Source organism: Heptranchias perlo, chromosome 3, assembly GCF_035084215.1.
Source record: "Heptranchias perlo isolate sHepPer1 chromosome 3, sHepPer1.hap1, whole genome shotgun sequence".
NCBI lineage: Eukaryota > Metazoa > Chordata > Chondrichthyes > Hexanchiformes > Hexanchidae > Heptranchias > Heptranchias perlo.
In genome coordinates this window covers 80,240,361-80,259,297 of record NC_090327.1, presented here as the reverse complement: position 1 = coordinate 80,259,297, position 18,937 = coordinate 80,240,361, and the positions used below count along the sequence as shown (strand labels likewise).

Below are 18,937 nucleotides of genomic sequence, written 5' to 3'. Positions count from 1 at the left end.
CTTCAGCTGCCGGGTTTCCCGAACCCTGGGAAACCCTGCCAGCCAGCGTTAAATGTAAATGGCTGCCGAAATCTGAGGAACGCAGCCTCATTAACATATTATAATGACTGACCCCCCCCCCCCCCCCCCCCGGGCACTGGGGACCACCACAATCCATCACGGTTAAACAGGAAGTAGGTACATCCACGCCGGGTTGGAGTTGGGTTTCCCATTTTTAGCAATTTAATCCCCCCCCCCCCGATCCTCTCCTGCCCATCATGTGAGGGGTTAAAATTTCCCCCATAGTTTTAAGGTAGTCCACTATCTCTGCAGGACTCCGCATTTGCATTTAAAGCAAAGAATTCAAATGTCCGGAGCTCCAGGAATCCCCTACCCCCTCCCCTGTTCCTGTCCTCACCCCGCCCATGTCCCCACCCATGCTTCTGTCCCCATCCCCACTCACTGAGGATCCCTGCACCATGGGAAATTCGAATATACAATGAATGCATTTCATTTCTACTCTCCCAGAGTTTTGAAAAAGTTATCATTTACTGTTGCCTATTGTTTGCAGCTGGGTGCTACCATGTTTGTCACGTGACGATAATGAATTTATGAATGCTATACAACTTTTTTTTTAAAATTCTCCCGATTATTTTGTGACAAGGTATTTTTGAGGTCTGCACTGTGAAGCATGTACAGTGGCTATTTTTTGGATCGCAGCAATCAGGCGGTACGAGAGTGCAGAGTTTTACCACCCAGTACCTTATCTTACTTCCCGCCCCACACATCACCAGAACAATGATTGAGGATTTATTTCTGTATTTTTGAGGATTTTTTTTTTTGCGGAGACAGAGATATTGAGATCTGTGCAGTGAGTCAGATGGCACAAGCTGAAGTGGTGTGAGTTTGGTGCCTTATTCATCCGTCCCGAGTAAAACTTCAGTTTTGCACGCAATGGTCCTAAAATTCTGCGGGGGTTCTTCTGCTCTCCTGTCATAAGAACTCTAAAGAAATTGTGTGAATGGCCGACAGTTACTGTTTACACTGTTTCTCTGGGGGCTCCACTGGCGAGAACCTCTGTGGAATTTCAGGGTAAGTGTATTTCACTGCAACGTGATTCATCACATTGAATTTATAGCCATTCTGTTTGTACAAATAGGTAATGTACATTTGACTGATGAGGATGACTTCATGATTCATGAGTGACAAAGTGTTGTTGATGATTCTTATCAGTGAAACATAAAGCAGGAATGATTTGCATTTATGTATCTCTCAGAAGCCTCTCAAAGCACTTCATATACAATGAACTGCATTGAAATACAATGACTGTTGGTTATATAAGCAAATAAATAATAATTTCTTACCTAATGATTACTGAAAATACCACATAAAATTTTAACTAAATGTGTGTTAAAGCATTTAAACTCGAGGAAATTGCTGTGCTGTTAAAATATCAAAGATATTTTCACTTCTCACAGTGAAATACATTTACGTTTCATTTAAATCAACCACATAGGAAGAGATATTGCAGTCCTGTTTAGCAACATTTTGTAATATGGGCCTCAGACAGTGAAGCTGAAGTGGGCAGAAGTTAAACAGGTCTATCTGACTCATTCTTGAACCGAGATGCACTATGTATAGTATTGCTCGTCCTACCAAACGAATGATATTATTGCAGTTCAGAGAGTGTGTTGTAGGTTAAAAAAGATCATATCAGCTTTCAAGTACTTTGCACTATGAGTGAAGTGATTTAGAGTTGTGTATAGCAGGATTGATGGAGCTTATTTAAAAAATGGATTTAAGCCTTCAATTTTAAAATTGGTTTTAAGCAGTGTTTTAAATGAAACATGAGAAGAGGATTTTTCTTTAAAAAAACTAAAGTTGAAATTAGTAGATAATGTCAAGTCAGATAGCTCTGTTAATAAAACATTTGATTCCCAACCTAGTGGAGCACCAAGTCCGAGCCTGGACTGTCTTTTGATGCCTGTTTTATCTTCTAAAAAGTGGTGGCGGGGGGAGGAGAGCTTTTGTTCCTGCCACTGCACCTAATGAAGTCTAGAGACCAGTTTCCATCAGTAAAAGGAAGGAATCCAGCTCTGCTTCTATTTTAATTGCAATTTGCGATACCCACACAAATGTCAGTTTATGTAGCTATGGAACTCCAGAGATCGAATCTTTTATGTAAATAGTCCCTGTTTACATAAAAGACTGTAACTGAAGACATGCCATTATATTAGGACCATCATGAGTTCACCTGCCCTTAATGGGCATGTGTGGGTAGGTTAATCAGATTATGAATTACATCCATCAGATGTAGTGGGATTTTTTTTCTTGTTCACTGCCATTGGGCATTTCACTTCTGTTTGTTGCCTGCTGTTCAGGAGATGTTGGGAGCTTGACTTTCCCTCTGAGGATAATATTCTGATTAACTGTGAAGGGTCACTGTATAGTAATGCTTCAGTACAATGCAGCCTGTCTTTTGGAGAGATACTTACATCTGTCCTTTGGAGAGATGCAAACCTGATTTTTTAACAATTTTTTTGTAGCCGTCTTCGATTATTTGAAGGTTTATCAAAAGCTGTAGTCTGTTGTATTTTTTTAAATCTTTCTAACCTGTTTTAGTAATGATTGATACCAGATGTGTTTTAATATACTTTACACGACTTCATTTAATTCCCAACACCAGAGGGATAAGGAAAAGAAAAATGTATTTTGTTTATTTGTAGTAAAAGAGGGACTACTTGCTGTTGTTAGTCCTAGTCATGTGGTCCTGTGGAAGTGTATCATTAATCACTAATCTGTTTTTGGTGGTCCTGGTTGAGAGAGGAAAGTTGGCCAGGACATAGAAGAGCTCCCCACTCTTGTTCAGATAGAGCCGTGGCATCCTGTTCATCCACCAGATTATACCTTGGTTTAATGTCTCATTTGAATGGTAGGATCTCTGACAACGCAGCACACCCTCAATATTTCACTGGAGTGTCAGCCTAGATTATAAATTCAAGTCCTGGAGTGAAGTTTGAACTTACAACTTTCTGACTTAGAGGCTGAATTTCACACAGTCGTGGGAGGGGCCTCCACCAGCAGGCTTGTGGCAGTTTTGGGCCTTGGTTTATTGTCTCATCTCAAAGACGGTGGCCTCGATATTAGCTCTCCCCTCCACGGTCGGGCGGTGGTGGGGGGGTGAGGGGATTAAAGAGTAAAATTCATGGAACCCGACACACCGTGCTTGTGCCAAATGGTGGCGGATATTGGGGAGGGGGTCCGAGTGTCCCGCTGTGGAGAAGCGAGCTGCTTATTAACATATTTAACTCAGCTCCTACATTGCATTTGGGAGCCCGATTTGAAATTAGCGGGTGCTGCACGGGTTTCCTGGGGTTCGGGAAACTCAGCAGTGAAACGGAGGTGGGAGCTGTCAACTCCCCAAGGTAAGTGGCTCTTTCAGCACTCCTTGTGGGCTAGGCGGAGCAGGAGCGCTCTCTTACTCCCTCCCCCCCCCCCCCCCCCCCGCCCCCCCAGGCCCCTCAAGGAAGCCTTTGGCCTCCCCCAGCAATGATCTCCAACCTCCTCCTCCCCCCTCCAGATTGCCAGCCTCCCCCTTCCCACTGCCCCCAATTGCCAGGGACTGTCCTCAAGGGTACCCGGCTGCGGCCTCCTGCCACTGGTGTTCCCTCCCACCCACCCGCCTGTCTGTTCATTTGGCCGGCTGCTGGGGCTACAAGATACAAATAAGGCCCTGCCATTAAGATCAGAAGGGCCTCCGCATCCCTGGCTATGCCAGGTTCTTCAGCCGTTTTCGGCCTCACTCGCACCCTCCCTGCCTCCCTGTAAATATTGGAGCCTGTTCCTCTGACAGTGCAGCACTCCCTCAGTACTGCATTGATACCAGCCTAGATTAATTGCTCAAGTCTCTGGAGTGGGGCTTTGAGCCCACGACTTTCTGATTCAGAGGCGAAAGTGCTACCAACTGAGATAAAGCTGCCCCGTAAAAACTTGAGATGCCAGGGATTGAACTCCGGCCTCACACATGCAAAGCATGTCTTCTATCGTTGTGGTACATCCCCATAAACCTCAGGGGTTACTTCAACTCCCAGTTGTGCCACACTTCCACCACTATAGGCCAAATACATTTGGTGAGATCAAGCATACCTGCATCAGCGGTGTTGCTGGGTTCTGACTTGGCTGTGGTAGTCCTCGCCCCCTTATGTCGGTTAGTTTGTAGGTGTGGGCAGAGGCTCCACCCCACAAGGCCATAGAGGAAACTCACATTTAAGGTTGGGACCTGGAGTGTTCAGATCCCAGCCGAGTTTAAGGCCATTCCGGTGGTTTTCACCGGACTCACTGTGGAAGTCTTTTGGACTGGCCATGCAATTTCAGGCCCCAGTGTGGGACTGTTTTTTTTTAAAAAGAACAATGAATCATGAGAGGAAAAGATAAGAAATAATATTTGTTGAGTTTACAATAAAAATACAACAGAATTACACTGAGACTCTTTCAGGGGAGTCCCAGTGGACAGAGAAAAGCGATTCAAGAACAAATCTCTGGTAATTGTCTGGTTGTACTGGATATGCTAAACATTAAAATGGTTAGAAACTCTACACACCAATATTTTTATATGATTTATGAGAAAGGGGAAAAGTGGAGATATGTTTACCACTTAAATTTCTGCTAAAGTTTGAAAAAATAATGAAGAAAAGTCTAGATGATCCTGTAGAGGCTTGTCTGATTAGCAGTTTGCTTTCTGTGGTCACTTAACAATCTGCTAGTCTGCTACTTGTGTAAAATTATTCACATTATACAGTATTGCCAGCCTGGGCTTCAGGGCAAGAGCAGTGGCTTATATACAAGTGAAATATATTTTTGTGTTCAGTACTCTTCCCTCTTCATACCGTGACTATGTGATAACGTAAGCATTCTTGATTACTTTGATTTTACAACAACATAATTATCATTGTAAGAATACTCATTACTCACTTCTGCAAAGAAATAGCAGCACTTCAAAGTAATCACAAAGTAATTCATTGCACGGGAAGCACCTTGGGACGTTTCTGAGAGACGTAATAAGGTGCTATCTACATTCAGTTGGGTCTGGCGCATGGCATAAACTGAGAATTTCCCACTGTATCCCAGCTGTAAAAGATGTTGTGTTATCTTCAGCAATGAAGACCAACTCAGTAACTTTAGGCACACTCCTCTCTACTGTCTGAGGTTACCATGCTGCCTTCAGTTACAAATGTTCAGAATCTTAGGTTGGTAATCACAACCAAACCATACTAGGTCAGGCAAGTGCTAGATAACGTGCTAGAAGTAATTAGGGCCAATTTGTCAAGCAAATCTCCAGGATGTCAGTTTAATGTTGAAGTCCACATCATTTAACCCTGACCATTCTATGTTTCTTCATTCCACAGTCTCCACACATCATAGTAGACTGCCCTGCTTCTGATTGGTTTCTGGGAAATATGCGCTTAGCGCACAGAATGTCACACAAACAAACATTTGGTGCTGGCACGTGTTGGCGACAACAACAACAACCCCTTGTGGATTGACTCTATAGACCCGATTTTAACACCAAGCAGAAGTCGTATGGCCGGGGACCAAGCTGGACAGGAAACCGTCTGGCCTTCTACAACATAAGGTCCAGGAGATTTTAACTCTTGGGCCTCATCTGCATGGGCCCCACCTGAACCTGATGGGATTTTGGGCAGCAGAAGGGACTTAAGGGAACAGTCTGTGGGGGGGTGGGGGCAGGGGGGTTGAGAGAACGTCACGTCTGAGGGAGATGGAGAGAAGACCTGGGCTGGGGATGCATAAGGTTTTCTTGTGGAGCCCAGCTCCTTCTGGCCCACAAAGAAATGAAAAAAAAATTAACTTACCTTTCTGGGCCTCTTCTGGCCCTAGATCCACTTGCTTCCCCGTGCAGGCCTTGGGTTAAAATTGCATTCGGGCCCCAGTAACATCATCATAGCCCAATCTGCATATTTTAAAAAGAACCCCGACACTTGTGCTTAGGTTTTCTTCCCCTCCTCCCACCAATTTTTCAGCAGATCTGCCACAGAAAGCTGCTTGGGATGCGTTTAACTCAATGGAAAAGAACATAGGGCGTGGTGTAAAAAGGCTCCGGATTTGCTTTCGGCCTGTTTTGCGCTATTGGCGTTGACCAATTTCATCCCCATTGAATTCAAAATTCTTTACAAATCCCTCAACAGCCCGGCCCACCCTATCTCTGGAACCTCCGCCAGCCCTACGTCCTTGTCCTCCTGACCTCTGACTCTGGCCTCCTGTGAAATGCTCCAATCCCCACTCCAGCATCAGGTGGCAGATCTGTATCAGCTCCACACTTTGGAGTGCGCTCTCTATACCCTTCCAGCTTGCTGCTTATCTCCCCTTTAAAGGCCTCTTTAAAACTTTGCCTTTGGTTATCTCTCCTAACTGCTCTGGGTTCTTTTCTCTTCTGTGAAGCACCTTGGCATATTTTACTATGTTAAAGATGTTGGGGTAGAAATTCCACAGGGGTTGGGCCAATCTCCTGCTATAACTTCGGCAGAAGATTGGCGGAAAGGTATCTCCTGATATGCCATTTTCCTGCCAATCTTCCACCAAAGTTACAGTGGAGATAGGAAGAATCCCCCATGAAAATTCCACATTGTATAAATGCAAGTTATTATTGTGACCTCTATTTAATTGTTGCTACTTTCTTCCAGTTTGTGCACCACCTCAGGGATATTGAAAATCCCACGATTATTGCAATATGATTCATTACAGCCCCGTGTACTTCTCTAATCAATTTTGCCTACCTGTTATAAAAACAGAAAATTCTGGAATTGCACAGAACTCTATTCTGATGAAGGGTTCTAACGGAAGAGCTAACTTACCATTCTCCTTCAAAAGCTCACTGAGCTGCTGTACATTTCCAGCACTTCTGTTTTGAATTTCTGATTGTCATGTTTTTTTAAAATCTACTTGTTCCTCTGGAGGCGGTAGTCAATAGCAGTTGCAAGTGATTAATTTATCACCCTTACTGAGGAAGTCCCTCCTTAACTCAGAAAGGTGGACTTCCTAAAATTTTCCCTATCGCCCGGTGAGGAAGCTCTGTCCTCCCTGACAAAACGGCTGCGATACAGAAGCAGCAGGGTATCATGAGCTCAAAGCCCTGTGTCGTACCACTCTCCATCATTGTGCATTACCTTACTTGAAATGTATACTTTACAGATCTTGATGTGTGAATGATGACCAAAAAAAAGTTTCCCTATGTCGGTGTCAAACTCTCTTTCACAACCCGGTCTGGAAAGCAATATAAAGCTGGACCAAACTGTTGATATTTGTGTTTTATCTGGAGCACATTACTAAAGTAACTTTTTGCAATCTGCACAAATTGAAGACTTAAACATATTTGCCTTAGGCAGTCACTGAGTTTAATCGGTTACCTAATCCTTATGGGATATAAATGTCAGCGGTGTCGTGTGACTCAGAGCTCTGCAAACCAATGAGTCTTGTAAACTGCGGGAGGCCAGCTAATTTTATAATCAAGGAGTCGTGCTTTGCAAGATCAGCAACAAATAAAATGCATGCACAAAATATAGGTTATAAATTTATATTCAAATCACTATGACAAGAGACTAGGACATAAAGTGCCCAGAATGATGAGGTCCAAGTGTATTTGATTGGCAGCTGTGCTTGGTAAGGGAGCACTAGTCAAGCAGTAGCAAATGGAGTTCAGCTGCAAGGTCAACAGATTGCACAAACGGTGCAGGTCTTTTAGGACCAAGGAAAGACTGAAAGTTACTACACACGTTACAATTGCACCAGTTTTAGTCTTGTTCTGTACCAGATAATATGATGGCTTTTCTTCAAGCACTACTTTTCTTATCTAGGTTGTTGTGAAATTGATATTACAAAATCCTGTAATAGGTGACAATGGGCTGGTTTTTGGTTTCAGCAGTCTAGAATTCACCAAGTGTTCGACCATTTGGTCTCCTTATCAAAGGAAGGATATACTTGCCTTAGAGACGGTGCAACGAAGATTCACTAGATTGATTCCTGGGATGAGGGGGTTGTCCTATGAAGAGAGGCTGAGTAGAATGGGCCTATACTCTGGAGTTTAGAAGAATGAGAGGTGATCTCATTGAAATATGTAAGATTATGAGGGGGCTTGACAGGGTAGGTGTTGAGAGATTGTCTCCCCTGGCTAGAGAGTCTAGAACGAGGGGGCATAGTTGCAGGATAAAGGGTCAGCCATTCAAGACTGAGATGAGGAGGAATTTCTTCACTCAGAGGGTTGTGAATCTTTGGAATTCTCTACCCCAGAGGGCTGTGGATGCTGAGTCACTGAATATATTCAAGGCTGAGATAGATAGATTTTTGGATTCTAGGGGAATCAAGGAATATAGGGATCAGGCGGGAAGTGGAGTTGAGGTCGAAGATCAGCCATGATCTGATTGAATGGCAGACCACGCTCAAGGGGCCATATGGCCTACTCCTGGTCCTATTTCTTCTGTTCTTATGTTTTGTTTTACTTTAGAACTACAGTCAACGAAACCAACCTCTCCCTTCCATGAAATCCAATATCTTCAGTTTTAATATACTGCTAGTACTACTACTATTACTATTAAATTCCCATCCGTCAGCTCAGCCGTGACGATAGGGCTGGTTTTTGGTTTCAGCAGTCTAGAATTCACCAAGTGTTTGACCCTCACTCTTTGGCTACTCTCACTAGGTTTAGAATGACAACTTAGGGTGTGGCACCTGGAGCCACTAGTCAGAGATGGGTGAGCCGTCGGGACTAACTGCTAGTAAACTACCTTTCTGGGTGCGGTTGTTTACCATGCAGAGTTGCTACCTTTAGGGCTCACCTCATACACCCATTTGCTTCAGTATGTGTTCATGTTATTACTGGATCAGCTTTGTGTTGTAATAGCTTTGTAGCTCCAAGTGGTTGGGTAGTCTTACTGTTAAAGTCTGAGGATTCAGTTTCACTGTTTTTCGGTTTCAGTGCCAGTCTTGGCTCAGAGGTAACTCTCTCGCCCCGAGTCAGAAGGTTGTGGGTTCAAGCCCCTATCCAGAGCCTTGAGCACAAAACCTAAGCTGACACTCCCGTGCAGTACTGTGGGAGTGCTGCTGTTGGATGTTACGTTAAATCGAGTCACTGTCTGTCCTCTCAGATGGATGTAAAAGATCCCATGACACTTTTTGCAGAAAAGCAGAGGAGTTCTCTTGGTGTCCTGGCCAATACTTATCCCTCAACCAACATCACTAAACAGATTATCTGGTCAATATCCCATTGCTGTTTGTGGGATCTTGCTGTGTGCAAACTGGTTGCCGCGTTTCCTACATTACAACAGTGACTACACTTCATAAAGTACTTCCATTGGCTGTAAAGCACTTTGGGACTTTGTGAGGCCGTGGAAGGCACTATATAAATGCAAGTTCTTCATTTAACTTTACTGAAAACCTTGCTTCATGAGGCAACATGAGGGGAAAAAAAATTACGCAACAAGTTTTTGTGATCTGGAATGCACTGCCTGAAAGGGTGGTGGAAGCAGATTCAATAGTAACTTTCAAACGGGAATTGGATAAATACTTGAAGGGAAAACATTTCCAGGGCTAAGGGAAAAGAGCATGGGACTAATTGGATAGCTCTACCAAAGAGCTGGCACAGGCATGATGTGCCAAATGGCCTACTTCTGTGCTGTATCATTCTATGATTCTATAAACAACTGGTGAAGTATTTTATTTGAGCAATCTACCTCCTATCAAATGCATTTTCTTATATGTGAACAAGTAGAGTATTTTCCTGCTATTTGACCTTTTTCATTCCACCCTTCACATTCATTGATCTTCATTGTTAGCTGCTCATTACCACACAGCACTTATCATTTGTCATAAATAATAACGGGAGGGGAAAGTAGTGTTCTTACAAAATAGGAAGTCATGGGTTAAATTAAACTTGTATGGCAACTTTCATTGATTTAGGATTGCTATATGTACCAAAAGCAAAACTATCCAGGCACCACATGCCACCAATAATTGTATACTCTTTATTTCTGAGTGATAATGAGGACCCCTACTCCTTTTATATTATAAAATATTTATTCTATCTCTAAACTCTCGTTATTTGTTTATCATCCAGGACTGAGAAGGCTGTTGTCCAGTGCAAAAGCAGCCGAGGGTGACTCTCATTCCATTTTGTACGCCAACTTCTTCCAGCTGGTCTCCCCTCAGCACTTCCCTATGGCACCATAACTAAGATTGGAAACTCGGGGTGAAATTGGTCCTGGGCAGTAGCGCAAACAGGCAATAGCGAATCGGCCGTCTGTTTGACCAGTTTTCTTTTCTATTGACTTCAATGGAAAAGAAAATCAGGTGGGATGTAAAACAGGCGGCCGATTTGCTATTGCCCGTTTTGCGCTACTGCCCAGGACCAATTTTACCTCCTAAGTATCTGGGGATCATGGGCCTGAAGCCACATCCCGTTACTACCTGGCACAACGTATTGATGCCCCAACACACTGCTCCATTATACTAGTAAACGTTTTGCTTATAACATCATACAATTCTATCCAGTGAGAAACCTCAAGAAGTAATGTATTGTAAATGTATTTAACTAGAGAGTGATAGAGGGGGACATATTTTGGTAGCTTTATAGCTGATAATAGTCACCCGGATCCAAAAGGAAGCTGTTCCATTCCCTAACAGTGTTATCTCTCTCACTTTTAGATGCTTTTTTTTAATTCATTCATGGGCTGTGGGCATCGCTGGCAAGGCCAGCATTTATTGCCCATCCCTAATTGCCCTTGAGAAGGTGGTGGTGAGCCGCCTTCTTGAACCGCTGCAGTTCGTGTGTTGAAGGTTCTCCCACAGTGCTGTTAGGTAGGGAGTTCCAGGATTATGACCCAGCGACGATGAAGGAACAGTGATATATTTCCAAGTCAAGATGGTGTGTGACTTGGAGGGGAACATGTAGGTGGTGGTGTTCCCATGCGCCTGCTGCCCTTGTCCTTCTAGTTGGTTGAGGTTGCAGGTTAGGGAGGTGCTGTCGAAGAAGCCTTGGCTAATATAAAATATCAAGTTTTTTGTTATCAATTGTACTGACTACATAAAAAACGGAGTTAAAAGACCCACTGATTTATAGTTATGGAAAACTACAACCTGGATGTAAGAGATCTATAAGAGATCTATAATGGATCCAATTTGGATTCCAAGGAAATCAACAGATTTATTATTTTGGAACAAGAAATGGCAGCTGATGTGATAAAATGGCAAGGGATTACCCTAAATAATTTTACCTTTGAAAGAATGACCTTTACTTGCTGTCAATTGACTGATGAAACTTCATACAAATTACGAAGTGACATTAATTTGAACTATATTAGGCAAGTGCAGGTCTTCAATGACGGCTAGCGGAGACATAGCTGAAATCCCATTGAGTTGGAAGCCATCTGGGAGGTTACAACCGATAGAGTTCAGCTCAGTGAGAATCTGCAGCAGCTGTACATTCTTTCTTCTTCAAGCTTGATACAGTGCCCACTGAAAACAAATAGTAAAACATTTTCAGTGCGGTCTAATACAGTCCTTTAAACTGCAATTTCTACTTCAGAACTCAGAGGCAAACTGCCATTTATAATCATTTGTATTAAGATTCTGTCTTTGGAAATCATCAGAAAACTCCAGTAACAAGTTGAAGTTTGATTTTAATGTTGTGTCCATCTTAAAATCGCTGTAGACAAATTGGTATTTTTTTTTGCAATTAGCAATAGTTTGCTGCACAACACACAAATCTGAAGATTAAGCCCCTCTTCATTTGTGTAAGAAATCATGTGTTTCTTGTTGGCTTGTTTCAATCCATACAGTATCTTTTTTCACTCTTACTTGTTCCCTCTTTTGGGTTGTCGCCTCCACACATCCTTCTCCAGCTTCTGGAGTGGGAGAATTGCCAGGATCCTCCATGGCTCCCTCTGCCACTGGTATGCTATGTTCAGCCAGCGGCTGATGCACTTGCTTTTAGGGTGTGAAGCAGAATAGCATTTCTGTTTTGGAAAACGCCCACGGTGAGATGCTGTGCTCCTAAAAGACTTCCTACTTCACTACAACTGACAATACCCGGTACTGGGACATGAATCCAGGGTAATCTAAAGTATTTTGACTGCTGCTCTACCAGGCCATTTAAACAAACCACACATTTAAAATATCATTATTTCTATCCGAAGATATGCATTAACCTCAGCTTCGTCAAAACATTTTTGACAAAATATATCTGTAATTGTCCTTGTCCAAGAAAAATGTTATCAGTAAAGGCTCATTGGATCGGTGAGTTATGTCACATGGCATTGAGTTATTCTGACTAGAAAGGTCCCAAATTTGATCCCTGGTTTCCATTGCTGTTGACCAATTATAACATGCTGTCCCGACTGAAATCAGCTAAGTTCCCTAAGTAAGGGAGGAGGGAAAAAAAATCACTGGCTATACAGTGACCCCCTGGTAGAAAGTTCACCTAGGATTGAATGACATGGCGACACTTATTGGTACAACGTATTTATAGCAAAATAAACAACCACAAATGTACAAAATTAGATAAGAAATTTAAATTTTTATCAACCCAAGAATGGTGTGACCATATCAATGTCAAAAATGTGATAATTCTTAGTGAAAATTTCAGTCCACAGTGAAGACCAAAGACTTCCAGCAAAAGTTGCATCTTTATAAGTTGTCTCAGTTTCTTGTTCTCCTTTGTATGTTTTGTTGGAACAATTTTTATTGATCTGTTTATCTGCATGGACTACCCTTATGGTTGAGCCATTAACTTTGTTTATTGAACTGCAGTGTGTTTTAAGGAAGTATTGAGTTTTGAGAGTTGCATGCAGCCTTATAGTTGTGGACAAATTGGTAATGCAACAGTGAAATTTAGTCTAAATAAGAGCAAAGGTGAAGATTAATCTGGGGACCTATGTTTAAAGAGTTCATTATATTCAGTTACCTTTGTTAGTAAGAAGCACAGTGCAACCGTACCAATTCCTCCATAGGCAAAAGTTCATTGTTTCGGGTTTCAGAGCTTGAGTAACAGCTGGCATCACTGCAGTGCATCCGGGCGAGGTTGAGAGCTACATGGATAGCACGTTTCAGGAGGTGGTCACACCACAGCTTAAGAGAGTGCAGGCAGAGAGGGACTGGGTGACTGCCAGACAGACAAGGAGGAGCAGGCAGGTGGTGCAGGAGTCCCCTGAGGGTATCTCACTCTCCAACCAGTATTCAGTTCTGAACACTGGTGAAGGAGAGGGTTCCTCTGCGGAGAGCAGCTAGAGCCAAGACCATAGCATTATGGGTGACTCAGCTGTACGGTGGCGAAGGAGAAAGGTCAGGAGAGCAATAGTGATAGGAGATTCCATAGTTAGGGGAGCAGACAGGTGTTTCTGCAGCCGCAGACGTGATTCCAGGATGGTATGTTGCCCCAGCTATTCACAATTTGTATCAATGATTTGGATGAGGGGACCAAATGTAATATTTCCAAGTTTGCCGATGACACAAAATTAGGTGGGAATGTGAGTTGTGAGGAGGATGCAAAGAGGCTTCAAGGGGATATAGACAGGCTAAATAAGTGGGCAAGAACATGGCAGATGGAATATAATGTGGAAAAATGTGACGTTATCCACTTTGGTAGGAAAAACAAAAATACAGAGTATTTTTTAAATGGTAAGATATTAGGAAATGTTGATGTTCAAAGGGACCTGGGTGTCCTTGTACATGAGTCACTGAAAGCTAACATGCAGGTGCAGCAAACAATTAGGAAGGCAAATGGTATGTTGGCCATTATTACAAGAGGATTTGAGTACAGGAGTAACAATGTCTTACTACAATTATATCGGGCCTTGGTGAGACCGCAACAGGAGTATTGTGTACAATTTTGGTCTCCTTACCTAAGAAAGGATATTCTTGCCATAGAGGGAGTGCAACGAAGGTTCACCAGACTGATTCCTGGGATGGTGGGATTGTCGAATGAGGAGAGTTTGAGTAGACTAGGCCTGTATTCACTAGAGTTTAGATGAATGAGAGGTGATCTCATTGAAATATACAAAATTCTTACAGGGCTCGACAGGATAGATGCAAGGAAGATATTTCCCCTGGCTGGGGAGTCTAGAACCAGGGGTCACAGTCTCAGAATAAAGGGTAGGCCATTTAGGACTGAGATGAGGAGAAATTTCTTCACTCAGAGGGTGGTGAATCTTTGGAATTCTCTACCCCAGAGGGCTGTGGAGGCTCAGTCATTGAGTGAATTAAAAATAGAGATCGATAGATTTCCAGATATTAAAGCATTCAAGGGACATGGGGATAGTGCAGGAAAATGGCGTTGAGGTAGAAGATCAGCCATGATCTTGTTGAATGGTGGAGCAGGCTCGAGGGGCGAGATGGCCTAATCCTGCTCCTATTTCTTATGTTCTTAAAGCTTACGTTCACTTTCACTAAGCAATTATTATGACATACTTGCCAATATAAATAGCTGACTCACAATAACTAACTACATTAAATCTACACTCTTACATGAAGTAACTACGATCTCTTGAGATAACCTACTCTTTTGAAAGTCCTGCTAAAGGGCCGAACTCTTTTAAGATGTTTTTGACATCAGGATGTGCCAGTGCACGTCCAAATAGTTTCCTGCTCCACTTTATATTAAGTGTTGCATGTTCACCATCATTCCTTTTTCCTACAAACGTTTGACTGCTATTGTACACTTCAAACTGCAACATCAGTTGACACATTGCAATTTGTAAATCTGTTCCACAGTAACCATTCACACTTCCACGACTGTTTATTTTTCAAATTTTTATTTTCTCTTGTGAAAGATTTTCAGTGGAGTTGGTCAAAGCGTTTCGCATTGGTCGACATTAGATTTTTATCAGTATTATTCATTGCTGCGCTAAGGCACTCAACCATGTCAACAAGGCTTGATGCGGGGCATTGCGCGATGTACTATAAAAAGGCACTTGGAACAGTGCCAACTCAAACAGTACATCGACCAGCACTATTTGGCACAAGTGTCAAACGTTATCTTTAATAACCTAATGCCAACTAGTGCAAAAAGCATCAATTAATACCACTGAGAAAAAATAAGGGCATGGAAAGATCCTGAAAGTCAAGGATGAGAAAAGCCATTTGGCCCATCAAATCTCATCCCTCTAGCACTCAAACTCTCACATTATAGCAGTGAGCTTCAGTTTGAAAGTAACTAATATTTTTGTCAGTGCTACTCTGCCTGACACATTGGGCTCAATATTAGGAGGGAGGCGGGTTGGCAGCCGGGGGTCGACTGGGCGCATGGGTAACGCACCCAGTGAATTCGGGGTGCTCCACACGCGATTGCAGCCTAATTGAAGGCACTTACCTTGGCTTCCGGGTTTCGCACTGGATAGCTGTGCAGCAGGCGGACTGCGCACCCGCAGCATAGGCTGTCAGCTGGAGGAGCCCTACTTAAAGGGGCAGTCCTCCACTGACTGATGCTGCAACAAATAGGAAAAAATACAGCATGGAGCAGCCCAGGGGGAAGGCTGCTCCCAGGTTTAATGATGTCTCACTCCAGGTATCATTGGATGGGGTGAGGAGGAGGGGGAGGATAGAGATCTTCCCCCCGGCGGGCGGGAGGAAGCGGCCTGCCTCTGCCACAAAGAAGGCCTGGCTCGAGGTGGCAGAGGAGGTCACCTGCACCACCAACATATCGCCCACCTGCATACAGTGCAGGAGGCGCTGCAATGACCTAAGTAGGTCAGCCAAAGTGAGTACACTTATTCTTTCCCCTACACTCCGTCTGCCACATCACGGCCCCCACCCCACACCACCTTCTGCACTGCCAACACTACTCTGTCACATCACCCCTCACACCCACTCAAACCTCATCCTCATCTCACCTGCACTTACTCACCTCGCCAGTACTCATCACACCACTACCACTCAACCCAATCCTCATACAATCTCGTGGATCTATCTCATACTCACCCTCTCATGCATCTCTTTCACAGTCAGCCTCACTCAACCTGCCACCACCTGTGCTGCAGCCACAGGGCATGCATCACATATGTGCAGTAGGCAGCGTAAGGCAAACCTGTCGTGAGCATGAAGGGGATGCACAAGGGTGTTTGAGGGTTTGTCATGGTTTTTACTTATATTTAATTTCTGATCAACTCACATTACATATTATATTGTCACCACTACTGCCATGTCTTTGCGAACCTTGTCTGGTTTGTGCAATAATGCCCTTTCCTGAGGATCACAATGAAAACCCACACCTGAGGCCACCCATTGTGTCACTGCAGAGTGGGTGTAGGTGTATTTGCAGGGCTCTTTTGTGCAGACGACTGAGAGACGTCAGCAATGTCCCCGGTGGCACCCTGGAAGGATGTGGAGGAGAAGTTGTTGAGGGCAGTGGTGACTTTGACAGCGACAGGTAAGAAGATGGTGCTCGGGCCAGCCAGGAGCAGCTCAGCATGAAGGAGGCTGCAGATGTCCACGACTACATGTCAAGTGACTCTGAGCCTCCGTGTGCACTGCTGCTCAGAGAGGTCCAGGAAGCTGAGCCTCGGTCTGTCGACCCTGTGGCGAGGGTAGTGCCCTCTGCGACGCATCTCTCTCTGCAGTTGCCCTCCCTCCTGCTGTGCAGGTGGATGTGTCACAGCACTGTGTTGTGGAGCTCCACGTGTCAGAGGTGGACGGCGTGGCCAGCGAGGCTGTTCGCCCTCCGAGGAGGTCATGACTGCAGCTACGGCGGCCCCCATCCGGAAGATGTACATCTGAGGGGGTCCGCAAGGTAGGTACATGTGTCTGGACCCCGGGGTAAGTGTGCAAGTTGGTGACTTTGATTGTCAGGAGGAGGGTGGTGGAGGCCAAACTTTGTCCAAAGTGACAGAGTGGCCTCCTGCAATGAGTGAGGGTCTGCCCCCCCTCCCACCTGTCAAATGGACCTTTGCAGCTGCCACTGGCTGATGGCTGCAACACGTCCATTTGAACTGGGAGTGTTTCCCCCAGTACTGGAAACAGTCCTAGTTGTTTGTAAAATCCCAACCCTCCTGAAATATCTCGTTAATCAGGTCTGTAAACGACCTGAAATACCAAGATAAATACTTTAAGTGGCACCCCGCCGGCTTTAATTGCCTGCAGGAGTCCCACATGCGGGGGCTGCGCGCGCATGTCAGCGCGTCTGTGGGAAACCCGGAAGTGGGCGGGTTGGAGCCGGGCTCCGGACCCGCCCCGGGAATCCCCAATTTTCGGAGCCCCCCCCGCCAGGAACGCACCCGATCGCGGGTGCTAAAATCGACCCCATTTTGTCACTGCAGAGTGGGTGTAGGTGTATTTGCAGGGTTATTTTGTGTAGATGACTGAGAGATGTCGGCGATATCCCCTGTGGCACACTGGAAGGATGCAGAGGAGAAGTTGTTGAGGGCAGTGGTGACTTTGGCAGCGACAGGTAAGAAGATGGTGCTCGGGCCAGCTGGGAGCAGCTCGGCATGAAGGAGGCTGCAGATATCCACGACTACATGTCGAGTGACTCTGAGCCTCCGTGTGCACTGCTCCTCAGAGAGGTTCAGGAAGCTGAGCCTCGGTCTGTAGACCCTGTGGCGGGGGTAGTGCCTTCTGCGTCACATCTCTCTCTGCGGTTGCCCTCCCTCCTGCTGTGCAGGTGGATGTGTCACAGCACTGTGTTCTGGAGCTCCACGTGTCAAAGGTGGACGGCGAGGCTGGCGATGCTGTTCGCCCTCCGAGGAGATCATGATTGCAGCTATGTCAACCCCCATCCGGAAGATGTGCATCCGCAAGGTAGGTAAATGTGTCTGCACACTGGCGTTGAGGTTGCAAGTTGGTGAATTTTATTGGTAGGAGGAGGGTGGTGCAGGCCAAACTTTGTCCAAAGTGACAGAGTAGCCTCCTGCAATGAGTGAGGGTCTCAACCCCCACACAGCCACCAACCTGTGAATCATAGGCTGGTGGCTGCAACACGTCCATTTCAACTGGGAGTGTTTTCCCCCAGTACAGGAAAAACTCTCAGTTTAGATGAAAATCCCACCCCTGCTAAAATATCCTACAAATCAGGTCTACTAACTACCTGAAGTATCCAATTAATTGATTTAAGTGGGATCCCGCCGGCTTTAATTGTCGGCAGGAGTCCCACATGCGTCACTGGGGAACCCGGAAGTGGGCAGGTTGGAGCCGGGCTCTGGACCCGCCCCAGGAATCCCCGAGTTTCGGAGCCCCCCCTCCCGCCCCCGCCACGAACGCACCCGATCGGACGTCCAAAAATTGAGCCCATTATTCCCAAAATTTCTTGTCTTTAAGTAAAGAAGCTCGTCATAGTATTTGTTTTAAAATTACTTTTCACTGGCTCTCTTTAAAGGAATGTTCTGGGTTTATCCTGTATATACCATTTAATTTGCTATGTACCTTAATGAGGCGCTCTATTAACAACCTCCTTTCCAGATTCTAAAGCTTGAGATTCTCATGTTTGTTTTTTGTAGTGACCAAAATGAAACACTGTACTCCAAGTGGAGTCTGACCATTGTGCCATAAAGCATTAGCATAATCTCTCTACTATATATCCCAATTATTGTTTCTCCATATTGGCAATATATTTCTGAATGACTTTCTTCCATCACTTCAAGTCACATTCTTAGTCTTCTCTGCTATTTCATATCTATTCACTGGTCAAAAAATTTGAGTCATAAATATATAATGTAAAAACTTTACAAGTATTTATGCCAAATTTCATATGCCATTTGGCTGCCCAATTGCACTTAATATAAATCCTTCTGCAAATCCTTTGCTGTCTACTGGTCTCCCAATTTTAATGCCGAATAAATGCAAAATCTCAATCAGTGACACAGTTTCAAGTGCATTGATGTGTTGAACATCTGTCCAGCTGGGGAAAAAGAAATTGATGTTCTATAGCATGCACAGCCTTTGTATACCTCATTGGAAGGATGTCAAC

At 44.5% G+C, this 18,937-nt stretch overlaps 1 protein-coding gene across 3 annotated transcripts in view; it reads left to right on the top strand.

Moving 5' to 3' along the window:
* Nucleotides 1-18,937, top strand: part of jph1b (junctophilin 1b) — a 119,917-nt gene that overhangs the window by 73,851 nt on the left and 27,129 nt on the right. The window contains exon 4 of one of the 3 annotated variants that reach the window (XM_067980482.1): nt 5,385-5,686. The exons of the other annotated variants lie outside the window; for them this stretch is intronic. Coding sequence (XP_067836583.1) covers nt 5,385-5,419 — 35 coding nt within the window. The 3' untranslated portion in view covers nt 5,420-5,686. Of the gene's footprint in view, nt 1-5,384; nt 5,687-18,937 lie in introns of those variants that run through there. 3 annotated transcript variants of the gene reach the window in all.